This window comes from Musa acuminata, chromosome BXJ1-6 (assembly GCF_036884655.1).
Source record: "Musa acuminata AAA Group cultivar baxijiao chromosome BXJ1-6, Cavendish_Baxijiao_AAA, whole genome shotgun sequence".
Lineage (NCBI taxonomy): Eukaryota > Viridiplantae > Streptophyta > Magnoliopsida > Zingiberales > Musaceae > Musa > Musa acuminata.
Genome location: NC_088332.1, coordinates 27,565,001 through 27,576,911, shown reverse-complemented (window position 1 = coordinate 27,576,911; position 11,911 = coordinate 27,565,001). Strand labels below are relative to the sequence as shown.

General features: G+C 40.2%; 1 protein-coding gene across 1 annotated transcript; it reads right to left on the bottom strand.

Annotated features, from left to right (window-relative positions):
- Nucleotides 1–8,558: 8,558 nt before the first annotated feature.
- On the bottom strand, nt 8,559–11,661 carry LOC135676656 (small ribosomal subunit protein uS17-like). Its single transcript, XM_065188070.1, has 6 exons — nt 11,536–11,661; nt 10,993–11,033; nt 10,812–10,912; nt 9,669–9,820; nt 9,519–9,601; nt 8,559–8,854 (listed from the first exon to the last, which is right to left on the bottom strand). The coding sequence occupies exons 1-6, from the start codon at nt 11,545–11,547 to the stop codon at nt 8,761–8,763; spliced, it is 483 nt and encodes a 160-aa protein (XP_065044142.1). The 5' UTR covers nt 11,548–11,661; the 3' UTR covers nt 8,559–8,760.
- Nucleotides 11,662–11,911: the final 250 nt, after the last annotated feature.

Here is an 11,911-nt window from a genome sequence, read left to right as displayed (position 1 = left end):
GTTCTTTGTTATCCTTTTGCAAATCATAGTTTTGGTTGTCCAGTTTTTCTTTCCTAGTGATCATAATACATATGATAATACCAGTTTTGGTTGTCCAGTTTTTCTTTCCTTGTGATCATAACATAGTGATCATAATACTTCCAAGTTTTTCTTTCCTAGTGATAATAACCTAGTGACCTGCATGGGCCACCAATAGTGATAATAATGGAATACTGATAATAACCTAGTGACCTGCAAATCATAGTTTTGGTTGTCCAGTTTTTCTTTCCTAGTGATCATAATACATATGATAATACTAGTTTTGGTTGTCCAGATTTTCTTTCCCAGTGATCATAAGACTTCCAAGTTTTTCTTTCCTAGTGATAATAACCTAGTGACCTGCATGGGCCTCAAGGTTAATTAAGACTTCAAGTCCAGTGGGCTTATTAGGTCCAGCCTCTGTGCCACTAGTTTCAATGTCTTAGAATAGGAAGGAACTTACAGTTATGTAAACTAGTCCTCTCTTTTATAGTAAAGAACTATTATGACATAGTAACCTCGCTCTGATACCATTATTATCGAATTCCTGAATGACTACATGAGGTTAGCCTCAAAATCGGGAAGGCTGTTCACAAGCCCCGAGCTATCTGAAAAACTATGGTCCAAGATGCTGTTAGGACTCTAGCTTGGAGAGTCCTAATTGAGAGGGACATTCATGTAAAACTGTTAGGACTCTAGCTAGGAGAGTCCTAATTGAGAGGGACATTCTGTTAGGACTCTAGTTAGGAGAGTCCTAATTGAGAGGGGCATTCATGTAGGAGGTATTTTCTTAGAGAAGAATTAGGAGTTGTAAGGGAATAGGAGTCTTGACTAGGAGTCCTATTAGGAGTTGGTTAGAAGTAAGAGTCTTAAGTAGGAGTCCTATTAGGAGTTAGGGTTTAGAAGCCCTATAAATAGCCATATATTCCTTCTCTTTTCTTAAGCAATAGATGAATCTTTTCTGCAGCCTTTGAGCAGCAACTTGGAGGTAGGAACCCCTATAGAGTTCCAAGGAGGCCGATCCCCTAAAGAGATCAACCCCAAGTTTAGAATCTGCAAGGGTTCTAACACCTGGTATCAAAGCAGCGTTCTTGGCATCTCGCTGCCCTTCCACTGCCATCCATCAGCCCTCCACAACCGCCAAAAGTAATTCCCACAATTGCTTAAAAGATCGTCGCCGAATTCCGCCATCATCTCCACCACCGTGGATCATCCTTTGATCTCCCCGTGAATTGCAACAGGTTCTGGTTTCCTACCTTACTGCTGCTGCAATTTAGTTATCCTTATTCAAAAATCCAAAAAAAAAACACTGTTCCTATATTGCTGCATAAACCTTTCGTCACAAAGTTTTCATCTCTACGATGAAAGATACATTGCAGAATTCCAACCGCATAGTACCGTCTGTTTGATCTTGCTACTATGCTTTTTCTATCCAAATTTCTATGGAATTTTTATGACATCTTTGATACTTCCTAACAGCAGATTTCCCTTTGGTTTTTTCAAAAAATTCTCAATATAAACCATTGATCTTTTACGTCTAATCTGCTATACTTGAAAATCTGCACTGTAAAATTTCAGCCGCATAGCACTGTTTGTTTGATCTTGATACTATATTGTTTCTATCCAAATCTCTACGAAATTTTTATGACAGCTTTGACACTTCCTAACAGTGGATTTCCCTTTGGTTTCATCAAAAAATTCTTAATATAAACCACTGATCTTTTACGTCCAATCTGCTATACCTAAAAATCTATGCTGCAGAAAATTTCAGCCGCATATTGTTGCCTTAACCCATCTATTTGTAATCTTTTTTGAATGAAATTTCTTATACACTTCATAGATCATCTTGGCTTCCATCTAAGATTGATCTATTAAGAAATTCATCTCTAAAAATGATTTTATGTTGCTGCAAATTTTCGTCGTATCCTGCTGAAATTTTTCGACGAGAATTCTACAATCGCAACTTGCACCAATTTCCTTGTTGTTATACTGCCGAAATTTTCTTGATTAAATTAGATATCCTTGCTGTCATATAAACTGTGATTTTGCTATCAATTCCCTCCTCAATTCTCTCAAGTTTTTGGTGGAAATTACGTCGAGAAACCGTTGTTTCTTCGACGAGAATTCTACTCTTACTAGACAGCACATACTTGCTGCAACTTCCACTTATTTCTATCAAATCTTTGCTACCATCTACCACAGATCCAAAACTTTCATCTACAGCCCTAAAACTCCACCAAACCACACCCTCAAACTGCACCCAAAATAGCTACAAAACAAGCCTAAACTGTAGCCTACATCCACCGATCTACCAACCCTTTCGACCATCACCTCTCTCAACCAATACATGCCTTTAACCCAACAACAAAAGAGAGATCTTAACATCACAGATTTGGCGGCATATACTATGGCATCTGAGGAGGTAATCAATGCTAAATTCGAAGCCTTGGAGGTGCGAATGGAGGATAAGATTCGGATGCTCTTTACTGAACTCAGATTGGGCCGACCACTAAGCCCGAAGAAATCATATCAAGGAGAGAACTTTGCCCAATCACACCAAGCCCGAATAGATGACTTCCAAGGGAGGGGAGGCTATATGACTGACCCCAACTATCCATGCATGGGAGTGGACTTCCCTAGATGGGAAGAAGGAGACCCGATTGGTTGGATCTCGCGTGCGGAGCGATATTTTCGGTACCACAAAATCGCGGATATATCTATGGTGAAAATTGTAGCTATACATCTTGAACGGGATGCTATATAGTGGTTTGACTGGTTTGAACATACTTATGGAGTCCTTTCATGGCGACAATTCAAAGAAGGACTGCTGATTCGCTTCAGACCAACCGATTACGAGAATATTGACGAACAACTAGCAAAGATCCGACAAACCTCCACCATTCAGGAGTACCGAACTAGGTTTGAAAGGTTATCTAATCAAACTCGTGATTGGTCTCAAAAACAGCTATTGAGGACCTTCATTGAGGGCTTGAAGCCGGAGATCCAAGGAGAAGTTAAAGCGTGACAACCGTATACGTTGATGGCAGCCATCTCTTTCGCACGACATCAAGAGGAGCAATTGAACCATGAAGCTCGGAGGACTAGGGTCGCTCCTCAACCAGTAATATTGAAGCCCTCAGCCCTCCCTACTATCGACTAAGTCCCTACACCAAAGAGGTTAATAAGAGAAGAGCTTCGGGAGCGATATGCAAAGGGGTTATGTTGGCATTGTGACGAGTCGTGGAGCCGTGAGCATCGCTATAGTAAAGGGAGACTTCTTATGATTGAACCAATAGAAGAAGAGGTCATTGAACATCCAGAAGAAGATGCAGAAGAAGAGCCACAACCGACTGAAGTTACGGTACATGCACTAGCCGGCTACTCAAACCCGCAAACGATGAAAGTTGGAGGCCTTCTCAAACAACAACCGATCACTGTTCTCATCGACACGGGCAGTTCTAATAACTTTCTAAATAGTAAGGTTACTATCCAGATGGCCTTACCTATTGAGAATTGCAGCAGGTTTGACGTTAAGGTCGTCAACAGACGGATTTTGAATTATGATCGTAGGCGCCCGCAGGAGAAACTATTACTACAGGACCAAGAGATAATTGCAGATTTCTTCCTTCTCCCTCTTGATGATCATGAAGCCATGCTCATAATTAAATGGTTGACGACATTATGTGATATTTCTTGGAATTTTATGCAACTAATTATGAAATTTTACAGTAAGGAGAAACAGGTGATACTGAACGGGAAACGTGAGGGCGACATAACGACGATTTGCACACAACAAATGAAGAAGGTTTTGCATAAAGCATGCAGCGGCCTTTTGGTACAACTTAAGCAGCAAACTAAGGGAGAGCCAATAAAATTTGAAGATCCAAATCTACTTCCTTTGCTTGCTAAATTTTCAGATATATTTGACGAACCGTGCAACCTACCTCTTACCCATCGGCATGATCATTGTATAACGATTCTTCCAGGCAAATCTGCAGCAAATGCTCAGCCATATCAGTATCCACATCTCCAGAAGGATGAAATAGAAAGGATTGTAAAAGAGATGCTCAAAACAGGAGTTATTCGACCATGTTGTAGCCCTTACTCTTCACCGGTGCTCATCATAAGAAAGAAGGATGGAATATGGCGATTATGTGTTGATTACCGAGCTCTCAATGACATAACCATCAAGGATAAATACCCTATTCCAGTAGTAGATGAGTTGCTAAGGGAGCACAAATCTTCACAAAGCTGGACCTTTGATCCGGGTATCATCAAATACGAGTATGCGAAGAAGACATACCGAAAACCACCTTTTGAACACACAACAACCACTATGAATTTTTGCTTTCTTCAAAAGAAGGTGGAATATCTTGGGCATATCATATCAGAGAAAGGTGTGGCAGTAGACCCCTTCAAAATTGGAGCAATGCAAAACTAGTTGACCCCGAGGAACATAAAATTGCTATATGGCTTTCTGGGTTTAACAGGCTACTACTGCAAGTTCGTGAAAAACTATGGAGAGATTAGTGCACCAGTTACTTCCTTACTGAATAAAGATGTCTTCCAATGGTCTGACAGAGCCTTCGCTGCCTTCGACAAACTTAAGGCAGCCATGACGACGACGTCGGTGCTAACACTACCAGATTTCAACTGACCCTTCATTATTGAGGCCGACACATCTGGAGTCAGAATTGGAGTCATTCTCATGCAAGATGGTCGACCACTCGCATACACTAGCAAGGCATTATCTCCCTCCTATCAAAATAAGTCAACATATGATAAGGAGATGCTCGCCATTGTGCGCGCAGCAACGCGGTGGAGACCCTACTTGATTGGTCGACGATTTCAAATTAAAACCGACCATAAAAGCCTCAAGTACTTTTTGGAGCGAAAGATATTATCCCCCGAGCAGCAAAAATGGGTAACAAAACTTCTTGGATTTGATTATGAAATAACTTACAAAAGGTGGAAAGAGAATGTTGTTGCAGATGCGCTTTCGCAGCTACCTGAGCAAGCTGAATTTTCGATCGTTTTACTTCCAACCAACTACTTCCTTGAGGATATTAAGACGGAATGACAGGAAGATTCGGAGACCAGTAAGATAAAAAAAAAAAAAAATTAGAGGAAGCACCAAGCTCCGTGGCTCATTACAATCGGGACTCAAAAGAATTATGCTATAAGGGACGCATTGTGCTTGTGAAAAATTCTACTTGCATCTTCAAGAGCAGATTTTGGACAAAGTTATTCCATATGCAAGGTACTAAATTGAAAAGGAGTACGACATATCACCCACAAACCAACAACCAGACGGAAGTTTTAAATAGGTGCTTGGAGACAGCCCAAAGCCACCCACCAAATATGACTACCCAAAGAGAACTCCAGACCCAGCCAAGTGCCATTATTGATCGACGGATCGTGACTCGACGACGATGACCCACTAATGAAGTGCTAATACAGTGGGCGAACCTACCAATAGAAGATGCCACTTGGGAGAACTATGACGACTTGAAGATCAAATTCCCAGAATTCACGAATCATCAGCCTCGAGGACAAGGCTGATTTGAAGAGGTTAGGTCTGTTAGGACTCTAGCTTGGAGAGTCCTAATTGAGAGGGACATTCATGTAAAACTGTTAGGACTATAGCTAGAAGAGTCCTAATTGAGAGGGACATTATGTTAGGACTCTAGCTAGGAGAGTCCTAATTGAGAGGGGCATTCATGTAGGAGGTATTTTCTTAGAGAAGAATTAGGAGTTGTAAGGGAATAGGAGTCTTGACTAGGAGTCCTATTAGGAGTTGGTTAGAAGTAAGAGTCTTAAGTAGGAGTCCTATTAGGAGTTAGGGTTTAGAAGCCCTATAAATAGCCATGTATTCCTTATCTTTTCTTAAGCAATAGATGAATCTTTTCTGCAGCCTTTGAGCAGCAACTCGGAGGGAGGAACCCCTATAGAGTTCCAAGGAGGCCGATCCCCTAAAGAGATCAACCCCAAGTTTAGAATCTGCAAGGGTTCTAATAGATGCCCGGAGAATTAGGAAAGAGAATAAAGGACGCCTTTGAATCCAAATACAGGGGCAATACGATCGGGGTAATCCCCAGGATCTTATTTTCCTACAAATATTTGGAAGCAGAATGCAAGGACGCCGCACTCAAAAGGGCGCTCAAAGACCTGTCTTTCTGTAGTGAAATACCCATCCCAAGGTATTATAACAAGCCCGAAAGGAAATACGGGGTTAGGAGATCCACAACATATAAAGGTAAGCCCCACTCATCACATGCAAGGATAGAAAAAAGAAAGCACCTGGTAAGAAACAAAAGGTGCAAGTGCTATTTGTGCGGTGAGGAAGGACATTTCGCTAGGGAATGCCCCAACGACCGCAAAAACATAAAGAGGGTTGCAATGTTTGAACAATTAGACCTTCCAGAGGATTATGAAATCATCTCTGTCCAAGAAGGAGAAAACCAAAGTGACGCAATCTACTCAATTTCTGAGGGAGAAGACGTAGAGGAATTACAACATGGTATACACTCTTTCACCCATAAGATATTTGCTCTTGTTGAAGATAGCAGGACCTGGTGGATTGGACCAGAGTCGGGATACAGAGCAAGAATACAAGTCTCGCAAAAACAGGTCGAGTGTAGTCACATCTGGAGGATAAACGAGGAACTACCGGCAAGACTGGAAAGGTGCAACTGCTGTAAAAGAATCTCACAGCAAAGGCACAAACAACATTGCCCGCTGTGTGAAATCACCTCGTGCGGGATGTGCAGTATCTACTACTTCAACAAAAAGACCCCTGTAGCACTAAAGGAACCAGTCAAGTATGAACCCAAAAATCTCCTCCAACAACAGCAGGATTATATTAACCACTGTGAGGCAGAGATAAAGAAACTGAAAACATAGTGGAAGCAGAAAATGAAAAAGCAAAGGAAATTGAGGAAGCCCATCAACAGGCCATTACAATTGCCCAGGAAAACCTCCAGCTAAAACGTGAAGTAGAAGAGCTGAAAAGGAAATACCGAGAGCTAGAACAAGAAAATATGGAACTTGACAGGCTCCGCATGGAAAGGGCAGACTTACAAAAGGAGATAAATCTCCTAAAACAAAAAGAAAAGGTTGAAAAGGAAAGCACCTATGTCTTACTAATGGAGGAAAATCAGCAGATACTATCAGCCGAGACGAAAGAAGCCGCCAAACCAGAAAAAGCAAAGAATATGCTATTCAACCTTAAGGTACAACTTGAAATACCCAATACTCCTATAATCAAAGTAAATGCCATTCTAGACACAGGGGCCACCACATGCTGCATAGATGAAGGCGCAATACCTAGGGAAGCACTGGAAAGGAATCCCTACCTGGTACATTTCAGTGGGATTACATTAAAGACAACAGCAGATAAGAAATTGAGAGGAGGAAGAATGATGATAGGTGACAACTCCTTCATAATCCCATACACATATGCGTTCCCTATGAAATTAGGGGATGACATACAGATGATAATCGGGTGTAATTTCATCCGCGCCATGCAAGGAGGAGTCAGAATTGAAGGAAATCCGGTAACCTTCTATAAGAACCTGACCTCTATTAATACCCTCCCATATGTTCCAGTTATAGCTACAATAGAAGAACTGGAACTAGAAGAAGAAGACTACATCCAAATTCAGGAGTTGGTTCTATACTCAGCCGAACCTCAAAAGGACGAAAACAAACTCAGAGCACAGTTTGGAAGCCTGATCGAAAAATTAAAGGCCCAAGGGTACATTGGTGAAAATCCTCTTCAACACCGAAAAAAAACGGGTTGATGTGTGAACTGGAAATCAAAAACCCAAACCTTACAATAGAGGACAAGTCATTAAAGCACCTCATGCCTCAGGCCAGAGAATCCTTCTCTAAACACGTCGAAGCACTTCTGGACATTGGCGTGATCAGACCAAGCAAAAGCAGGCACAGGACAACAGCAATCATAGTCAACTCTGGCACAATAGTAGACCTAGCCACTGGCCAGGAAAAAAGGGGAAAGGAAAGAATGGTCTTTAACTACAGAAGACTAAATGATCTCACTAAAGGTGGTGGCCCATGCAGGTTACTAGGTGGTGGCTCTTTGGTCATCTGCCATTTCCTGAAGCTCGGGAATGCTCCGCCCCTTTATGCTTGTATTCATTACCCAAGTCTCTGTTGTTCTGTTATAGATTTTTATTCTTTTCTTTCGAGTAATTTTGCAGCTACTTTGCAATGATTTTAGTTTGTAAGCAGGGAGGTCTACTCGATTGTAAATTAAAGCAAAAGGCAAAGGTTTAGATAGTTGTGTGATGTCTTACATAGCTAACGACACATGCTATGTAGGATTTGGAATAGTAGAAATGAACCTTTTTCTTATTGTATCAATTTTGTGTCTTTTTTTTTTTTTTTTTTTGTACAAATGAATCTCTGATGGAGATGATCACCAGAATACAGCAAACGTGGGTGGCCTACAGCCAGAACCAATCACTGCCTCACTCTTTTCTTTCTGAAATCTGAACCAACACACTCACAAGGCCATCTGATCAAAGTTAAGAGCTACCATCTGATGGAAATTAAGAACACAAGTTATCCAAAGGAATTTAAACAATCAACCTTGCACGGTTCCAGCAAAAAGAGAACGATAAGTAGTTCTAAACTAAAAGAACCCAACAGTGTTCATCCAGATTAAAGTTCCTTCTAGCTCCGGCCTGTTTGTTGGCAACCAAAAATGCATGAGATTCTTCAAACTGCAGCAAAAACCTTCTTTCCGCCTCCGCTTGTTGATCCAGCTGGAATAACTTTTAACACATTGAATGTCACAGTCTTGGCCAATGGCCTGCACAAGATGAAATCTGTCAAAATCTTTGATTCATCGATTATGTCTCAAGTTTGTGTGCAGGATAAGTTTAACAAAAATTCCAATGCTGACCAAAAGCAATTGTCACCATTTTCCTTAGTACAATTTGTTGGCATTGACTGAAATAGTATGCTCGTCTTCATTCGAAAGGGTTTTTTTCCGGTGCGAAAGGGTTTGATGTCTCATGCACCGAGCCACATCATTTTTATAAGTTTTTGGATAACAGGTGATAGTTGTAAGCTTCAGTAGCCAAGGGTTTGATGTCTACAAATAACCACAGCACTGGTACCCAAATGCTTTGAAAAGCACATTGGTAGCTAGAGATGGCTCTTAAGAAGATGTGGAACATGTCACAGGGAGGTCCCATTATAAGCATTGGCTATCTACTGGCTTAACAATCCCCATTTTTTTTTCTTTGCATTAGGAAAACAATCAGAACAATTATATAATTGAACCCCATGGTAGGACTCATCAAATAGAAAAAAGGGGTTCATATAGGATGATCAAAGTGCTTTGTTAAGGCTAAGTCTGATGAAGACCAACATCATGGAATTTTAAAAATAGAAAAACAACCAAGCCTGCATTGAAAAAAACCATATTGCTGACCTATGGTGACATGTCTATAGTTGAGAAACAAGCTCACCTGCACTGGCCTATGATAACGTGATCACCTTCCTTCACTCGGAAGCAAGGAGAAATATGCGCAGCAATATTTGAGTGCCGCTTCTCATACCTATCAGAAAGTAAAGAATTCAAATTTGATCTTCATCAGAAAAAATAAACAAAAAGGTACCACGTGCCTTTGATATTTCTTCACATAGTGAAGATAGTTTCTGCGTACTATGATGGTTCTGTTCATCTTGGCGCTATGGCATGTACCAGCTAAAATCCGGCCCCTAATTGATACATTTCCAGTGAATGGACATTTCTTATCAATATAAGTCCCTGCATCAAAAATCACAATTCATTCATGTTGGAAACAGTGTTTTATAACTCAAATCATGCTGAAGCAAACAATTGAGGTATCAAGGAGACAATCGACATATACTACCTTCATTTTTCGTAGATATAAACAAAAGTTGTAAATTATCTTTACCACTTTTTCCTCAAAATAGAACATTAATATTGGTGAAACAAGTGATGAACTTGAGTTTGTAAGTATGAAATGATGTCCAAAATAAATCAAAACATATCTATTTGCATATAAATAACAGGACAAAGTATGTGATCGCCCTAACAGAGACAACCCATATATTACTATCAGTAACTAAAGTTGCAAAACAACACTTCTGAGGAACAAATCTAAGAACAAACACAAAGGAAGTGAATCATCTAAAACAAAACTGCAGCAATCATATATAGTTCTAAAAATATCTTTAGCAAATCCATTACAACCATGGACATCAAAGAAAATTCAAGTACAGAATATCAAAACCAAATGCCTACAATATATTTGTTTGTCATTAAGATGAAAAAAAAAATGCAAAACAATCTATTAAATATCATTAGTTAGCAAGCAAGAATACGAGCAAGAACCAAATAAACTGAAACTTTTGATACTGTTAAATTGAAAGATTTAATTTAAGAGGAATAAACTTATACAGTCAATAATATGGTTCAAGTATATCAATTAAACAGGGATATCAACCATGGGTCCCTGAAATATGTAAAAGCGATTATTATAAATATTTATAAAGTTCCAACCAAACTAACCATACGGTGCACCGCATGCAACATGACATTCAACAAACAGTACAAAATATTTTAAAATCACTTAGTTTCCAAGTCAACCGTATATGATGCCTCCCACAAATCTATAATTCACAAGATAATTAGCAAGATGTTTCGGATTAGTCCAATGAAAATTGCATTTTCAAAGGAATAAAATATCGATCCAAAATCAACACCAAAATAAAAAAGAAACAAGATCTCCCACCTTCAATAGCTTCTTTTGGGGTCTTGAACCCAAGCCCGATACTTTTCCAAAATCTGTTTCCACCCTTGCCAGGCCTCTTCCCCTTTCCAGTTTTCTTCGAGCTGCAATATCCACTATATCATTGATCCCAAACACTAATCAAACGCATAATATATTTGACGTTAGGAACTCATTGTCTTACCAAAGAAACACTTTTGACTGCTTAAGGAATGCCTTCTCCGTCTGCACAAAATTTCGTTGAAGAATCAGTAAGAAGGGAAGTCGCATCCCAGCATGCAATATACTTCAAACTAGAAAAACCGTGGTTTTTCAATCACCACAATCAGAAAAGCAAGATCTTAATCTTTGGCAGTTTGTAACATTATGTTTAGGCGGTTATACATCACGAAACGGCCTCAAATGTCGCATGACAGAATATCAACCGGTAAACGTAAAATTTTACTAAAGTTCACATCAAATAATAATCGATTAATCCACTCGACGAAGAGATATCAAGAACTGCAACTCTACGATCTAATGTTCGACCGTCCCGGCCCAACTAGCGTTTTCCAAACCCCAGAATCCTTTTCGCTTCCCTTGTACCACGAAATGACTTCGAATCATAACAAGATTAGCCCGAGACTTCCACAAACCAAGAGAATTCAGAGAAAGAAAACGAGGAACAACAAAAAGATGGGAAAACAGAGAACTTGAAGAAAAGAAACCAGGCAAGACTGGTGCTGACCTGTTCCGCCATGATCGATAAGCAACGTGGGTTCCTTGGACAAGGAGATCAAGCGCGACGGCGGAACGAAAGGAGTAGCCTGGACGGCTCCGAGAGTGAACCCTAACGGTTTATTATATACGGTGGAGGCGGGTGGTGCTGAGCCGGGGCTAATGAACGCTTCAAGATTCGCGCTGACTATAGATGTACGATGGATGCTTGACCTTTCGTGCGGCACCTGATGGCTACCGGAGAGACGGCGAAATGCCATCGACTGAATCGTCCGAGAACTATTTCTGGGTGACGTGTTTACTACGGATCTGATCCGGTGAGACTCGTTATATTAATTCGAAAAATTTTACTCATGTTAACTCATAATAAATTATTAATATAATAA

Excerpts from the sequence above, each read along its gene's own strand:
- LOC135676656 (XM_065188070.1), bottom strand. Across the intron at positions 9,602-9,668 it reads AGAAATATCAAAGGCACGTG|AAGCGGCACTCAAATATTGC; the intron begins GTACCTTTTTGT and ends GATAGGTATGAG. Across the intron at positions 8,855-9,518 it reads GTTATCATAGGCCAGTGCAG|GCCATTGGCCAAGACTGTGA; the intron begins GTGAGCTTGTTT and ends CATCTTGTGCAG.